Here is a 17983-nt window from a genome sequence, read left to right on the forward strand (position 1 = left end):
TTCGTAATCTACTAATACAAAGTTAAAAATGCGGGAAGTTGAAATTTCGCGGTCACGCCGCTAAATATATTCGTGTGTATGTGTATATACGCAATACATGGATTTTGTTTCGCATATTTTTTTTTTTGTCGAACTCTGACGTTACTCGTTTTGATTCCATTATAGTCAGCATTCAATGACCGCGTCGATTAGTACTCGAAACACATTTCACGTGCGCTATTTACTTTGACGTTAACAATTTCGTAAGAAAAAGAGATTCACTTCGTCGTCATGAGTTCGATAACGACACCTTCTCTCAATTCCGAGTTTCTGTTGATTTCGACGACCAATTTTATTAAGTTCCCAAGGTGTTCGAGCGTTCAAAATATATTTGTTCAATTGTCAAACGTGCAACACGTATGGAGTGAAAATTCTTGCGAAATCTATCGATTGATTTTTCGTAAACCATGCGCGCCAATTCTACTGTTTCTGGAATCGTTCAATATCGTTGCTCGAATTCTATTTATCCATGGAAATGAAATCGACAATATCCCGAAGAACTCGTAAACGATTAATTAAACTACGTTGCGCTAATGGATGAATTATTATCGTTTAAAAATTTTGATTTAATTATCATTGAAAATTCGTGTCGCGGACATCCAGCAAGAATTTTTCTCTTGTCTGCTCTATATTAAATACCAGAAACGACTGATCGATTTATACTTAACATCGTCACGCTTATTCCAACAATATCGAGATTAATTAAGTTAGCGTTGGTCGAAGATCGTTGACAATTTATGCGTATCTCGTACATCTCACACCGTATCAATAACATCTCGTTTCTTTTTTTGTTCGTTAGTAAGCTAAAATGACGAAATATCGATGGAAGAAGGATGGCCAGGAAAACGCAATGCTATCACTGTCTGAACGAACCACGTGTCTGACTACAAACGGCGTCGCCTCTTCGCGCCACGCGATCAGCCATTTTAATGAGTAATCTGAACTGCTATTTAAAACCGTACCTTGTAAAATGTTTGTCGTAGTAGATTCCCTTTCGAACAAAGAACTGGATATTCATCTATATACGTGTGTGTATATATAGATATACATTATATTAATATATGCAAAGTTTTACGAACATTAGTAAAATTTTTATCAGTTCTCTGTTACTTGTATCATACAGTTTCTATAAATGGTAGTCTCTGTTAAAAATGATCCTGCAATGAGTTAGATGCGAAATGCAAATTGTAGTCGCATTATTAATTTATTAGTACATGACTATTTCATAAGTGTAGAAAGATTTTTGGTGAATGGGCGCAAGCCTTCACGAGATAGGTTTACGTTATCGGTGAGTTTCCCTTCGCCTTCATGACCATTTGTACTGCACTTATGATAAACAACAATAAACTCGAACTAACAATTGCACCGATCAGCGCCGAAATGTTGTTGTTGAGAAATAAGAGATCGCATTATGGACTGCTACAACAGTATGGTCACTCGATGAAATTGTTAATCCCATTAATGCAAACTATTTGTAACTGATAATCGAAACACTTGTTTGTTTCAGAGAAACTTCTGTCTGATGGTATGGACACGGAGCATGGGAAAATGGAGTGCGCGCATCTGTGCAAGGTTTAGAACCGATTTCTCTTGTCGAACGAATTCTCGGTAAGTATACATACATATAATCCATAATACAAGGTATAGAGTGGCGTTTGGATAAGAGCATCATGGGGAGAAAGAGGAACAATGTGGGCAACTCTCTTTCAACAGAATCAAATTCCAATTTTAGCACGCAATGAGATCTGCTATTCTAGCCACAATCTCGATGCTTCGCCATCGGTTTATACCGAACACAGTAATTTTCCGAGCTGGGAAACTAGGAGAACAAAGGGCTAAACAGAGTGGCATTTCCCGCGCGATGTTCCGCACAAATCCAGCTCTGGTCGTTGTTAGTTCTCAGAACCACAGATGCCACAACCGAATCCTAATCACTAAACGACGCCACAGTGGTACGCACGCTTTTCTATTACCGAAGACATCGTCCCAAGCTTTGCAACTAGGTCCTTACCCGTTAAGTTTCGTGGATCCCTATCTATCTATCTATGTTTGTACTTAATATATTTATTTATCTTAATCATGAAGTTTCGCAGATCGTGTCTCTGTACTCGACCATTCCTGTGCCAAAACGAAAGACGGACACTGGGGGGAGTTGTTCACAGTCGACGCGCTGCTTATCAAAAGTAATACAAGGATTAAAACGTGCTTAAGAAAACGATGGCACTTTAATATAATTCGTTACATTTCTTTGAGCTTGCATTTGGTTGGAACATACTCGATTTCTACCGATTCGCACCGATCCACGGGTTCCGATACACCACTCGCAATCGACAAATTAGGGTAAACAAGTTCCTCTTATGCTTGCCTGTTTCGCATCGATATCTGTCTATCAGGATGGAAGCACACTTCGACGGAACGCCGTGCGGCGCTTAATTGTTTCTATTTTCTCCAGTGATCCTTCGTTCGCGAACGCGAGATCAGTCTATAAAAATCAGTTTGCCGCGCAGCTGATAACCAAAGCGCGCCCCCAGCCTTTAACTTTTACAATGATTCCATTCTCCGATTACTTTGCCTCGCTATGCAACTACACGATCTCCATTAACACAGTTGCACTATTCTTATTCTTGTTTCCGTGCATCACGATGCTTGTAAATGCGGGTGCAAAATAGACGGATATGCAACATCGTTTATGATTTTAATGACGAAATCTTGGTATTTATCGTAATACGAATTTTCCTCGGTCGATTGTATTTTTTGTAAGCGTTCTCATTATACGAGTCGTACTAAGAGGATAAATCAGGAATAATAATTTAATGGCGATTTTATACAGACTCGCTTATGCCTTACGGAATCTTGCTGGAAATATAAGGTATCGTCTAAAATTATTAATCCTTGTATTATCTTAATAATAATCCTTGCATAATGTTCGTATTATTTTAACAAGCTACAATGTCGATTTTAGAATGAAATTGTGTACCGAATTGTTAGAAATTTCTCTTCTCCCTCAAATCGAAGAGCAAATGTGGGTTAAAAGGTGAGGATATCTCGTAATTTTTCGAAACAGACTATCGAAATCATTGAAAATCATGTTGCTAGGAAGCGGAGGAACATAAGACGAAATTCTTTATAACGATGATCGAAGGGACAATGAAATGTAATTCACCCGTGAATTCTTTGAATTCGTTAATTTTTAAATATTCATCATTGAACGATAAATGTTAAACGATAAATGATAAATGTTAAATGTTAAAGTTAAACGATAAATGTTAAATGTTAAACGATAAATGTTAAACGTGAAACGATACATGTTAAACATCAAATGATAAATGTTAAACAAACGAAAATCGTTCATCATTACACGCTAATCGTTAATCTTTAATCGTAACACGCTAATGGTTAACATTGATTGTTTATAATTTGTCGTTTATCGTGTATCGTTTACTGTTAATCATGAATCATTTTTAGTTTGTCGTTTATCGTTTACAACTTGTCATTTATCGTCGTATGTCATTCAAAGTTTATCGTATGTAGTTCATAGTTTGTTCTTCGCTGTATAACATTTATCGTTTACCATTTATCAGTAATCGTTTATAATTTGTCGATTTTCGTTTCCCGTGATGCTCGCTCACCCCTTTAGTCTTTCAATATCATGAGGGTGCATTCTACTCGACGTGAATCGTTGTTGTTTTCTACTCTAATATATTACAAATATAATTCGTTCATTCTGTTATAGCGAGTTCTGACCAGAAGTTAACAATGACAATCGGAAGTAAATGCCAGCAATGATAATTAGTGCATTAATTTATCGAATGTATTTTTTACCTTTCTGTGCGATGTAATTGAACATGAGTGGTTCGGTCAATCGCGGATGCTTCCGGTTATTTGGCTACGTTCTCATTAAATGCGGCACATTGTCTTCGTTAACCCTTAAACCGTGAAACGCAAATTAAGATAGCCACTCGCATCGGAATTTCTAGAAATATTTCTTAAAATTATGTTGCTTTTGCTCAATATTTCCATCATAAGTGGGCTGTTCCGTACACCCTTATTCATAAGTATGTGGACACTTAGCCTTTTTTTATTAATTAGTGATATGCAATACGAATTAATGTTGTAAAACGATTCATGTTCGATGTCGGATATATATTCAGTAACATTTAGTAATATTAAATTGAGTGATTTAATTATTTAATTTCCTCAATTAATATTTTAGGCAGTAAATTAAAAAACCGTACTATGTATGTTATTTTGCGTGCGGTCAATCTGAAACATATCCAATGTAGTACATACAAAAATTATACTGATATTTATTAATAATGTCACGACTATTTTAGGTAACAATTTTTATCAAAACAGTGTTCACACACTTATGGAAGAAGGTGGAAATTCTAGTAGTTTTTAAGAATTTAGTGAAAAATGCATTGAATGATCGACGAATAATCAAGTCGATAAATTTTTATAAAATTATATTTGCTAAACATTTATAGGTGTATAATGAAATTGTATGAATTTGAATGTGACACGAGAAATGTTCATTCACTTGGAATGTTCTTTTATTGGACAAATCACTGTGTCGAAGAAATCAAAACGAGGAAAACGCCATAAAAGGTAAACGTGTATTAAACATCGCTACCTGTTTTAAGTATTCACGTGAGAACTATTTTGTAAAGAACGTGCGAAATAGTTCACCTATAATGCACTCTCTGTTTCATACGATGGTATACATTCCACTTTCATTTCTGTTGCGTTTCTCCATTGATTTCATTAATTTTCTTTAGAGCAAACAGTTACGCAAAAATACGTATGCCTTTTATTTCTGTCGAATTCTGTAAACAGTCTTGTCGCATAACTTCTTTAGCAACCATCTCGCTTATCGCACTACAGCTTAATTTGTTTTGAATTTCGATTCGCAATAAGAACCCCATAGCATCGTATCGCTGTTGCACAGCCATGTAATTGCTTTGCCCGGTGCTTTTATTTTACGAATCACGATTGCAGTAATATTCGCAACATCCTTGCAATTCAGCATTCTCTTCGAGCGAATGTTTGTTAACATGAACAATTACAAGATTAATTTATATCGATTGATACAAGCTAAAATAGAAATCATACTTCGTTATTATCGGTTGATAATTAGAAAGTTTTCTGGAATGTATACAATAATATGGGATAGGAAGAGTATTTTTTCATAATGCAAAAATGAGAATCTGATTTTATTCGTATTTTGCACTGAGACATATACTTTTTTTTACATACGAGTAGATATCAAAAAGAATATATTAACATTTCTCCAGGAAAAATTAACAAAACGATGTGGGTGTTTGAAAGATTTTTCAAACAAATGAAGCTTTCTATCGAATAAACTTCATCGCGAATAGAACGAAACGTGTAAATTATTATTCTGCATTGAAACTGCATCAAAATCGACGATTGTCGTATCGATATATTTACTTGCAAATGCTGAAGACATTGATGAAATCAAGAGAAAGTCTCTTTCCCTCGTTTATCTTGACTCGTGCTTTACGAAAATGTCTAATAACAGAGGGGGTGAAAAAGTATACGTTTATGACTCTTTCGAACTATATTTTCCAGCACACACGAGTCTTATCTCGCTGCAGAGGACACTCAATTTTTGGCGGTGTACACTGCAACAGTTGCATCAAAGGCAGTTGGCTGTAGGGTAGCTCACTCTAAGGCAAGTTAAAACGATCAAGTCTTGACGAGTGAGAATTTAATTAATTTGTTAATTATACGTAAGCTTAGAATGATCGATAATTTTTTTTATCCATGGGCTTATAGAACTCGTAAACGTTATGATTTATCGTACGACGAGTTTCACAATATCTTTCATTATTGGACAATTACTTGAACAACGCCAACTTGGAATGTGAAGAAAATAAAAAAATAGGTAGAATGAAAATATTCAAAAAAATGTTTGCAGAATTTTGCGATAAATTCAGTGCTGCGTTGGTCGTCATATTTCATTTATCAAAATACATCCCATTCTGTGATCAATTCCATAATAACTTCTGTTCTTTGTACAGATACGTCATTCGATATTAGCTAAGATATACCACTAATCCTGAAGAGTTAAAATTATTCAAGACTGCAGTAGTTTTCTTAGATGAAACGTTCAAAGCTTCGAATAAAAGCAACGCGGTCAACTTTTCGACTTTTGCGACTACGTTTGTATATATACATAATATAAAATGACGTAAAATATTTATAGAATGATCTAACGTAAAATTTGTCACAGGAGAAAAATTATTAGAGAATTGCAAAAACTCGTTGTACGGTAACCATATGTTCCCAATTTCGTTAATCTGTCCTTTAGATTTGCTTTCTAAAATAGCCATTTCATCCTCCGTTTGTCGAATCATTTTGCCCTGAATAATCTCATTTCGTCCTTTATATGGCGAATAATTATATTTTGTTCTTTGCTTTGCGAATAACTTTATTTCGTTCTTTATTTTGTCAATATAAACGACGGTGAACTATTTGATGGAGTTTCATATATTAAAAGTTATGCCACACAAATGAGAAATCCTGCCGACACGGATCGGTTGAAATGTTTAAATACCTCGCATATTAAGACGTGCCGCTTAAAAAAAAAACATTTTCAGAATCGTTGAACTTTGCTTAATATCTATCTCGATCGACTGACCCCACTGAACGAGTATTTCGATTATCAAATAACACGTGGATCAGTGAGAAAAGCCCTAATTAAGAATCGATTTTCGACGAAATTTTCGCATAGTAGATTGTACAATGCCGCGAATTCTCTTTTTTTGCACGGTGACCCGATCAAAGCGTGGAGGTGAAATTCTTTTCAAACGTTTGCTTCTCGTTTAGCATCTCCAAGGAAACATAAGTTGCGAACGTGTTCGTTTCAATGACGTCCCCGTACCGGAATGTTCAACAGTTTCGATCGATTTAAGGGTCTGCGAAGAACTCGCGCGAACACGCGGCGATAGTGATATGCGACGCGACAATGGGCAACCATGAAAATGAAGTCGAAAAGAATTTCCAAAGGTTCCTGCACATCGACTCGTTTCAGGCGGCCACGTTGAAATAGTTGAAAGGCCGAGTGAGCAAAACGAAGTTTCACTACTTACGCTACGCGTGTATGTGCAATCCAGTGTGTCTTAAAAATACTCGAATACGTTCTACTTGTCGATAAAAGGCAAGAGAATTGTTCCGCTCGTGTTCTCGACTATAGTATGACGCGTCTCGTAATCTATTCGGAAATTATGGTGCTTTGTGTCTCGATGGATTGACTTTCCGTAGGTAAACTGTAAACCAAAAAGATTGGGGAGGTGGCGACAATTGAATTCTCGTGTGATTTCTACGGCTCTCTCTCTCTCTCTCTCTCGTTCTTTCTTTCGCTCTCTCTCTCTCTTTCGCTCTCGCTCTCTGGATCTCATTTATCTTCGTTAAGATATTTAATCGTTATATGTATATATTTGTAGTTTTCATTTTTTTTGTCATCATTTATATTTGTAAACTTTTTCTCATATTTTCCTGACCGAGCGTCCCGGCGTGGCGAGATCTATCTCGTAGCTAGTGTCCTATGTAGTTTACGGCCACACGGTCCCTCGATCGATCTGGATCATTAATTAAACGGTAGTAAGTGGAAAATCGAGAATGGGGATCCTCCCGTGTATTCACGCACTCGCAATAATAATATAATATATATATATTATGTCTCGCAAGTATGGTATTTATACACATCGTAAGATCGAAACACCTTAATTCGTACACCTAGATTCGTACGTGTAATATCTATAGTTCATATATACAAATTGTAAAATGCCTTCTTAATGAAAAAGTCGTGTTTATTTTATGTATATGTCTTTCGGTGTGTATATATTTTGTTTATACATATCTCTCTTTTTTTTAGCAGTGTGAACGCAGATATATATATGTATATTTTTTTTCTCTGTCTCTTGCTCCTGCCTTTCTCTCTTCTTCCCTTGCTCTCTCACACGCATACACACGCGCGCGTGCCACTTGCTCCTTTACAGCTTCTCCCTCCCACGCACTCGCACTTTCAATCAATCTCTCTCTCTCTCTCTCTCTTGCTTCGTTTTCTTTTTCTTGAAATTAATGCTTCTCGACTATGGAACACATGATCACTAGCATACCTTTTTTCTTCTTGTACATGCAGAACAGTTGCTTCTACGAATCAGTTCATCGCCTGATCGCACCCGTGACAAGATTCTATTTCTCCCTGCAGTGAAATCATATCAATAAAAGAGATATCGACAATGCTACGTGAGTGCCGTGACGCATCAGACAAGCATTGTATTACCGCCTAGTAGATCGTGACGACGCTGATACTTGTGTCACGTGGTTCTCCCACTTTGTACCGCTTTGTCACGTGGTCAGGCGGAGTTCTCCCACTTGGTACCGCTCTGTCACGTGGTCAGACCAAGTTCTCCCACTTAGTGCCGCTCTGACACGTGATCCGAGCACCAGTGTTGTCGCGATTTAGCGGGCGATGTAGCAACACTGTACAAAATGTTCTCGGCACGTTAAAAACATTGGAAGATCGAGTTCGAAACAATCGGAAGCACTTGGAATTGATTAGGATGTAATTTTCGAGCGTTCCTTGTCATCGCTGGGAACTGCTAGTCGAAAGATCGCGATTGCAGGAGAGATTGCTATCAATTGTTGTAAACGGAACGCGAGCTAGAATCTCGTCAGTTCTGCGACTTGCCGCGGCAACAATGTTGTGCACCGTAATCGCGAAGAACAGCTGAACGAAAAGAAATCAATTTCGCCGGCCAAAACACTTTCGGGTTACGCCAACGAGCGGATAATATGTTTCTTCGCGATCTTAAAGTTTCGTTTTCTCGAACTTTTGGACGGCTTCCGTGAAGTCTGGCTCCTAGATTCTAAGATAGTTGGAAGTTACTCTGACAAAATACTTTAAATGCAATAGAATCCTAGTACGCTATGCGGACAATATTTACAATTTCTCGTTGTCGCGACCTCGACGAAGAGAGCGTCGATCCGCTCGAAGATAAGACGAACAGAATCAAATCATTGTTCGAAGTAACGCGGGTGCACGATTGTGCGAACAGTTGTCACCGGTCGTGTTCTCGCCCGTATCCTTAAGGCGCGTGTTCATTCGAGAGTAAAACTGACGTTAGTCGCTTTCGAAAATTGTTTTTACAAGAGAATATGCACTGCGTTTCAGAATCAATGTTTGACAGCAATATTCAATGACTGAAAGGCTGTTCTGCATTTTCTAGCTTGCTCTCAAGTTTATAGGTAATCGAATGATTTTTGGAAATCATTTTCGTATTTTGAGATTAGCTATTACAGTTCAATGGAGATTTGTAAAAGCATGACATTTTTAAAATATGACTGGAAAAGATTGCCAAATAATGTGGGATGTCTCAAAAATCATTCCAATTCGGGAAACGAGGGGTTCCTGAGATAATTTGAAGCAACTTTTTGCTTCACAAAAATATTCTACGAGGCTTCGTTCACGAATTATTAGAATAAAAGCAGTGACCAATGAGAAGCGAGCTCGGCTGGTGCGAGGCAGCTTAGCCAATTAGTGGAACTGGGCGGAGTGGAACTCGCCTTTCAATGATCAGAGTTTTTCATGAATAACTCGTGAACGAAGCCTCGTAGAACATTGGCATAAAGGAAAAAGTTGCTGCAAATAACCTGAGGAACCTTATTTTCCAATTGCGAGTGACCTTTTGACACCCTATCGATAGCACTTTGCACGATTATTGATCCAATCGTTTCAATTGTCATTCTGCGTTGCTTCTTCTTCTCCTATAAAATATTGTAAACGATACTCATAGTTTATTCGTAATTATTGTGGCCTGACTTTGTTCATCAAAGATACTCTCGTATAGACGTGCACCTTCTTAGAGAAACAATTTCAACGTTTCGTCGACGTCAACTGCCTTCGTCAGAAATCGAATGTTGCATGCGTGGACTAAAAAGAGATTCCAGAATAAGGTTGGCGAATAAGTTCGTAGAGCTTTTGTTTCATAACGACATTAATTATCAAAATTCTCGAATAATTGAATTCTTCATAACATTTTAGGCTCAGAAATGGAATCTTCAGAAGGCAGAAATCAGTATTTCCGACGTCTATTCTTCGCTTTACACGAAGATTTAAAAGCAGCTCGTGACATCAGCAACGTGCAGGAAGAGGTCTACTGCTCAAAAATGATTCGCGAAGTTAAAAAAAGGCAACCTTGACCTCAACGACAGCGGTCGACCTTTAAAACAACGAATAAAGCTGAAAAAATATCTTACCCACTTTGCAAATTAATGTAGAAGGCGATTTAAAACAAGAACTCTACGAATTTATTGGACAATTGGGTGATACATGGCCGAATATCTGGTCGATTCTGACAAAGTCGTCGCGCAAAGAGAACGTTGGATGGGTCTAGTTTCTCGGGGAAACACGACTCGTGGACAGAGAGCTCGAACAGCGCCAACTGCGATGACACCGTGCCGCGCGGAAGCCTAAAATCTATATTACTCATGTATTTCTAATGAGCTCTACTCCTACCATGAAGAAGACAGTGTCCCAGCTACCATACAATAAAAAATCTATCCGATGATGCGATATCAAGGATGACTCTACGGAGACAGTCTGTCGAAAGGGATCCGATAATCGATCCCGGATCAAGATTGCTTAAGCTAAACGGAGCCACGGAGACTTCGGAAGTCCTCCAATAGTCACGGCGGTGATTCGCGAACCCGGGAATTCATCGAAGCCGATTAACGATCTAATGCTAGCCTATCGCGTAATACCGAACAATTGAAACATTTATACTTGAACAACACCGACGTACGTCCGCGAAATCAAGCCTCCCCGTCGCGTCATCCCCCGTCCTTTACCGAGGGACGCAACCAAGCGCGTAAAACAACGTCACGAACTAAACCTGGCGAACGGCTTCGCGGCTGCGGTTTCTCTTTCCTGGTCCCGAGGGACTTCCGGTCGCGTCCACCGAGAGGAGAGGCAGTGAGAGCGTCTCGAGGATCCAAGCGACCGCCGACAGAAAGCTCGCCATTCGTTTCATCCCCTCGCTCTCACCTCTTCTCTTTCTCGCTATCTCTCTCTCATATTCTCTCTCTCTCTCTCTCTTATTTTTTCTTTCTCTCTCTATCTCTCTTATTCACGCTTTCTCTCAGTCTCTCTCACATTCATTCTCTCGCGTTCTTCTTTCAGACTCTCTCCCTAGCTCTCTCGTTTTTCGATTTTCTTCAAAGATAGTCTCAGACAGAGACCCGTCGCGGCAGTTCTTGCGGCATCATGCTGACGGTCGACGATCGTCAGATGCTGGCTCGATGTTGATACAACGGCGGAAGTTGCAGCAACGGCGTGGGCGGCGGCGCGCATTGCTCGCTGCGCATATTCAACGACGGCAGCTGCTGCATCGGCAGCAGGTGCGAGATCTTACCGGGCGAGCGACGGACCGTGAACCGTGGTCTCCGTCGTTTCTTCTGGAAGCCGCTGCAGCGGCAGTTGCAGACCGACATGTCGTCGTCCAGCGATATCGTGTCACCGTAGTTGCCTATTTGGCCCGACAGTATCGAGCCGTTCGCCATTATTACGTCGCCCTCCAGGCGCACTGCTCCTTGCGCAGCCTGCGTCATAATAATTTTTCATTCATTTTATCCTCCTTTTTCTGCAAACCCTCCATACTATTCCAATCATTACCACACGCGTTTCTGTATTTATTGATGCTTTGTTTGCACAATGTTTAATTCGCGAATCGTCGTTGCTTGGTTTTATCGCGAATTGTTCCAGCGGCTTCGTAATTGCGAGGGGGTAGCAGACGCATTTTTTCTCTTATCGATTGGACGTAGGGGACGATAGGGGTAACCAGTCTATTAACCCTCTATGTTCTGGATTTTATCGTTTCTGTTTTTCACTGATATCGGGGTTTTGTTTACAGTTCGCAGTCGGGATTCTCGGTCGCGTGGCAGAACACGCGTGGGGTGATAAACGTTGTCAGGGACGATCTTTCAGAATATAGAGTCTAGGAGACGTCTTTAAATTCTAAATTTAAGTCTTTAAGTTCTAAACGACTCGAACTTTGTTTAGCTGATGAAGGCACTAGTCTATTAGGCTGTTGCTAAAATCCTTCTATAATTTTATAAGACTTTTGCAAGATTTTGTTACTTATTTTGATAGTTTACATTAGTAAAATATATAGAAATTATATAAAGTTTATTAGAATTACTCCTATGAATATTCATACTCCTTTTAGAATGCAATAACTTTTTTAAAACTGGACTAAATTGTTTCATTTTTTTTTAGATGATAGCAGGACTAGTGTATTAGACAACGACTAAACTATTTTGTTACAATCTTGCTACTGCTTGGAGTAACAAAAGACTGGTTGCCTATTTTCATTCTATGAAACGCATAACTTCAAAGTTACTCATGACGTGCGAGTTCTGCGACAGATTTCGTATGTATTATAATATTTTTATATGTATATATGTACTATAATATTTCCTGCATATTTATCCTAGATGATACATGTACAGATTCGTACCATACTCTCAGTGAAAATCAGAATACCTTCCAGAAGATAAAAGAGCTATAGAAAAACGATGAAAATAGGTTAGCAAAGCCGCAGGAACATCGTTCAAGGCAGTCTCGAGCAAAAATATTTCAATTAGACATACAAACATTTGGAAATGCTATTTATCTCAACTACGTTATATATGCTTCGTTCGAAATACTAATTTATTTCTGTATTAAATAAAATATTTAATTGTTTTTGCAAATTATGCAAATTGATATATAATTGAAAATATATATCTTATAATAAGAACACGAAATTCCTTTTTGAAATAAATATTTTCTTTATTGCGCGAATATTATTGTACACTGTATATGTACAATCCCTTCTAGTTTTTACTGAATCTTATCGAATATATTATTTAAGATATATATAAATATTATATTATACATGAAATTCGACTTCAAATAATTATTTGAAGTTCACCACATCGTAAAAAACCATTTTCCATATGACGTCAAATATCGCTCAATCACTTATTCATATGACGTCAAATAAATCTAAAATATTACTTCAACATATTTTATTGGTCTTTCCAATAGTTTTCCAAATATTTGTATGTATTCAGATCCGATCGCAAGTTCACGATAATTTGTTTCTGTGTCGATAACAAAAGAGAGGGGAAACGAGATCGCTTACCTGTAGAGCTTCAGCCTCGTCTCGCCTTTCGTCCTCGGTATTCATCGTGACGAATCTCAGGACCAATAAATTGAGGGAGGCGGCGACGATAGCCAAGCCGAACAGAATGAATATCAGGGAGAACATCACGTACTCGGGTTTGTTGTCCAGCGCGTTATCCTTTTGCAGCGCGACCATATCGCCGAAGCCGATGGTTGTAAGAGTGATGAAACAATAATAGATGGAATCGAAGTATGACCACCCTTCGTACCTAGAGAACGCCGCGGCACCTCCCGCAATTGTTAAGCAAGACAAGGTCGTCACCACGCAGATAAGATTTATTTCTGAGGCCTGAAAATTACACAGTTTTTAAAGATATTCACCTAATGCCAGCAGACTGCAGATGTTTTCGAAAAGCTTTTATTTCTTAGATCAGTGATTGCTCATCTTTTGTAGATCGTGTTTTATTTCAATTTGGTAAAAACTATGTTTTGAGATAGTTTAACATTAATTGGCGTTTCTTCAAAAATATCGATTTTATTTCTTACGTTTTCTTAAACAATATAGGTTCAAAAATTTATCTACAAAGTTTTATTTCTGATTTCTTGAAATTGAAAAGGGTACAGCTGGATAATTATTATATATATGTATAGACTATATGTATAATCTCTATACAGTCTATACATTACAAGTACGGAATATAGTTATTAAGAAACAGCGAACGTCACGCAAAAGTTTCTTGACACAGTATCGTACAATTTGAAGTAAATATGTATTTCGGCAAATTAATATTTAACAGTTTCAGTTTGCGAAAACATCTGCAGTTTAATTATCCAGATACGATATCGATTCTCGAGACTTCGTTAAAGTGTTCATAAAGCAATATCTGAAATACTATCGTATTTAATAAAACATGTTAATGTTATTGACATTAATACGAGAGATCGACGCTTAATATCCATTGTAAGGGTCATGACAAAAAAAACATTTCCTCATTTTCAAAAGATTCGACTGCTTTTAGTCTACTTAACCCAATGCCCGCCATTGTCTTTTTTTTAGGACACGAACATATATTAAAATTTACAATATTACGTTCTTTATATCTACAAAAATAGACGATCAATATTTTGAAAATTTAAAATAAATAATAATAATGATAGATTCCATTTACGTAAACTTGAAATAAAAAGCCTGGATATATATTTTTATAATGCCAAAGTTATGATTATTTGCCATAGTCCTTTTTTAGAACACAAATATACATTAAAATTTAGAATATTACGTTCTTTATATCTGCAAAACTAAAACGGTCGATATTTTCAAAATTTTTAAGTAAATAATAATAATAATGGTAAATTCAATTTAAGTAAACTTGAAATAAAAGCCCTACTGAGATATTTTTATAATATTATTGATTTCTCAATTGCGGCAGGTAATGAGTTAAAGAAATTAATAAATAGATTTGAAGACAAGTATGTTTTTATACGTATGCTTTAGTGTCGAAGCAAACTGGCAAACATTGATGCAACAAATTCAATTAAAGATGTTATTAATTATGCAAGGATATAGAACAATGGAAGCAAGTAGATCGCAAAATGCAAACTCAATTAGGCTCATTAAACATCTCGGGCTAGTCTAGTTTCGGATTCTGTTCGAGTCAATATCGTAGTCATTATTTCATGGGTGAGTCTAGGGGAGCTAATAAAATTCCTAGCATTACCTGGACATCCTTATAGTTAAGAAGCTTCTTTACGTTCCGTATTACGACGGACGAGAATTTATTCAAACGCTCCCCAATGCTCTGGAACATTACGAGTCCTAGCGGGATTCCGACGATCGCGTAGAACATCGTGAACAGTTTACCGCTTATGGTGTTCGGCGTTGAATGTCCGTAACCTGAAAGTTCCATCGATTATCCGACATAAGTTGTTGCTCGATAATTTGGTAATCAGATTAATGTGCCATGGCTACTTGTTAACTATCGGTGGAAAATTTAATTAATTAGAAATAAATATCACAATAGTGGAGGAATTTATATAATAAATTTTTTGGGAGCGTCGATTTATAATTAAATATGTAAATTTTTATATTTTCTATTTGTTTCGTATTTTTAATTAAAATATCGAGTCGAATCGATAAGTCAGAATTAGTTTCTGGATTTAATATCGAATATTTCAGATGATTGTTTGCATTAATTTATATTTTAAAATATTTAAGAATTGATTTCGTAAACAATGTAAACAATTATTAGAAATAAGCAGCAAAATTCTTTTTAAGAAGAACCAAATAGAAATGTAAAATTGCGAAGATTTAAAGGAAATTTGAAGATTCCTAATTACGAGGACTTCCAATTACAAGGACTCCTAATTAAGAGGACTCCTAATTATTCAGCGCTATTTTATAATTGTATTCCATGAGAAGTCCATCTGAACGAATAATTCTGTTCCATTTAAAAATATGGAAACTGTTCGCAGAAGATGTCTCGTAAATGACTGGAGAAATTGAATGACCTGGGTTATGAGATTTCCCTTCCTCAACTTCGTCAACTGACTTCTTCAAACAGAACTGCTAATTTCAAGCATTGCGATAACTTTTAACAAGAGACATTTTTTAATAACCGAGATGCAACTAGCGACGCTTCCGTAGACTTCGACTGCTTCAACTCTTTAAGACTCTTTGCTACCGAGACGGGCAGGTCCGCGCTTTATTAAAAGGAACACGTAAAGTCGCGTCTGAATGCATATTGACATCTTTACAAATGAAATAATTTTTCAAAAATTCTATCGAACGTCTTTCAACTTTTTTATATATGAGACCGAATAGTTTATTATATAGATATTTATTAGAAATAAAATGAAACTTCTAATTGCTATTCTAAAATTCGAACAAGCTTCTTCTATGTTTTTTTAGATGTTAGACCGAACAGTTTATTATATAGATATTTATTAAAAATAAAATAAAACCTGTAATTGCTTTTCTAAAATTCGATCAAGCGTCTTCTATTTTTTTGTAGGTATTAAACCAATTAATTTACTATAAATGTTTATTAAAACAAAGAATGAACAAAACTTGACAAAAATAATAAAATGAGGTTTTCTAAACTTATTTATCGGATTTTCTACGCGATAAAAAAAGTAATTACTGAGATGAGATTATCTCGCACAGAGAACAAGAGTTAAATGTAGATCGCTTTGCGGAAAGATAAAACAATATAAAACATTGTCTAGATTTTATGTAGTGGATACTTGCCGATAGTTGTGAGGACCGTGGTTGCATAATAAAACGCTCCGGCGAACTTCCACTGTTGACCGGCTTTATGAGGTTCCGTCTTCAGCACCACTGTTTCCATGATCTTGAAGTCGTCCTCGCTTATATTGTATTTGCGTATAATCATCTTTTCAATGGCTGTGAACACACCAACGCAGGTATATGTTAATCACTTCTCTATCGACCATTCATTCAAACGTGCTTTCGTCTTACGTTTCAGTATTACAAATTCAAATATCGTAGAATGCAATACCATTTTTTGTACTTGGCGTGCACTTTTTAAACAGAAAAATGTTCAATCTCCGTAGCGATGACTTTTACAAAATAAAAACGAAGAAACGTTTGTACATTTTGATATTCAGGATATCAACTGGTATACTTGGATCGTAAGTGACTCAACATTGTATTCCTATTTCTTTTTGTAGTAAAAGTTCAGTTCTCTATGTTTTTATTAGTTTATATAATATTACTATTATTAATATTATATATTATTATTCTATATTGTAGATTGTATATTCAATATTCAACATTTTATATTCTATGTTCTACGTTGTCTATATTCTATAATCTCTATATTTTCTATTCTTCATATTCTATAATCTATATATTTTCTATTCTTCATATTCTATAATCTCTATATTTTCTATTCTTCATATTCTATAATCTTTATATTCTCTATATGTTCTATTTTCTATATTTGACATTCTCTATATTTCATATTCACTGTACTCTCTATATTCTCTATATTTTCTATATTCTATGTTATCTACATTTTCTATATTCCGTATTCTCTATTACATATTTGATATTCAATATTCAATATTATATATTCTATATTCTATATACACCCTATTTATTACTTTAAGCATCGCGTTTATCTACAATCGGATGAACAAATTTTCAGCAGTTTTTTTTCGCACTCCAAGTATACCAGTCGCGAAAAGTCGAGTAAATGAAATTTCGTTGCACTCGCGGGGACCCTTGATTGTGTAAGCCGAAGGTCCGCGAGCTTTACAGTTTGAGAATCGCTGACCTGGTTCATTAATGAGAATCATACCGTCTAATGCTTCCTTGCGTCGTTTCTCCGTCTCGGACTCGAGGACGTCGAAGATTGCAGCGCCGACGAGGAGGTAGGTGAACGTGAAGACGATCAACGATAGGGTCCGGACGTTTTGTTTCTTCATTCTCTAGTGAGCCACATGCTCACTAGCAGGGCCCCGGCCCTAACTACTTGCATCGCTCAGTGGAGTACGATTTGGTGTGCCGGGCCCATGTCGACCCCTTCCCCTTCTTGATGATGCTCGGGGGACCCTTTCTTTTCTTACCGAGCGCTACAGACCCGGCACGCGACTCCTCTTCTTCAGGGTGTTTTCTTCCTTGCAGGCACTACCTTGTAGCCGCTTTCGTTCATCTGAATGCGTGCCAACGAATACATTTTCAACGAGGTCGAATTCAATGGACATTTCGCGTGGTTATTACTGTGG

At 36.9% G+C, this 17983-nt stretch overlaps 1 protein-coding gene across 1 annotated transcript; it reads right to left on the reverse strand.

Moving 5' to 3' along the window:
- Positions 1-10982: 10982 nt before the first annotated feature.
- Positions 10983-17683, reverse strand: Task6 (TWIK-related acid-sensitive K[+] channel 6). Its single transcript, XM_078180672.1, has 5 exons — positions 17557-17683; positions 16482-16637; positions 14953-15128; positions 13254-13583; positions 10983-11667 (listed from the first exon to the last, which is right to left on the reverse strand). Exons 1-5 carry the CDS (start codon positions 17681-17683, stop codon positions 11353-11355), a joined length of 1104 nt encoding a protein of 367 aa, XP_078036798.1. The 3' UTR covers positions 10983-11352.
- Positions 17684-17983: the final 300 nt, after the last annotated feature.

Source organism: Augochlora pura, chromosome 5, assembly GCF_028453695.1.
Source record: "Augochlora pura isolate Apur16 chromosome 5, APUR_v2.2.1, whole genome shotgun sequence".
Lineage (NCBI taxonomy): Eukaryota > Metazoa > Arthropoda > Insecta > Hymenoptera > Halictidae > Augochlora > Augochlora pura.

Coding starts and splice junctions, on each gene's coding strand:
- Task6 (XM_078180672.1), bottom strand. CDS start 17,683: ATGAAGAAACAAAACGTCCGGACCCTATCGTTGATCGTCTTCACGTTC. Junction 16,638..17,556: donor ACGCAAGGAAGCATTAGACG/GTATGATTCTCA, acceptor GTGTGTTCACAG/CCATTGAAAAGATGATTATA. Junction 13,584..14,952: donor TTAACTATAAGGATGTCCAG/GTAATGCTAGGA, acceptor TGTAATTTTCAG/GCCTCAGAAATAAATCTTAT.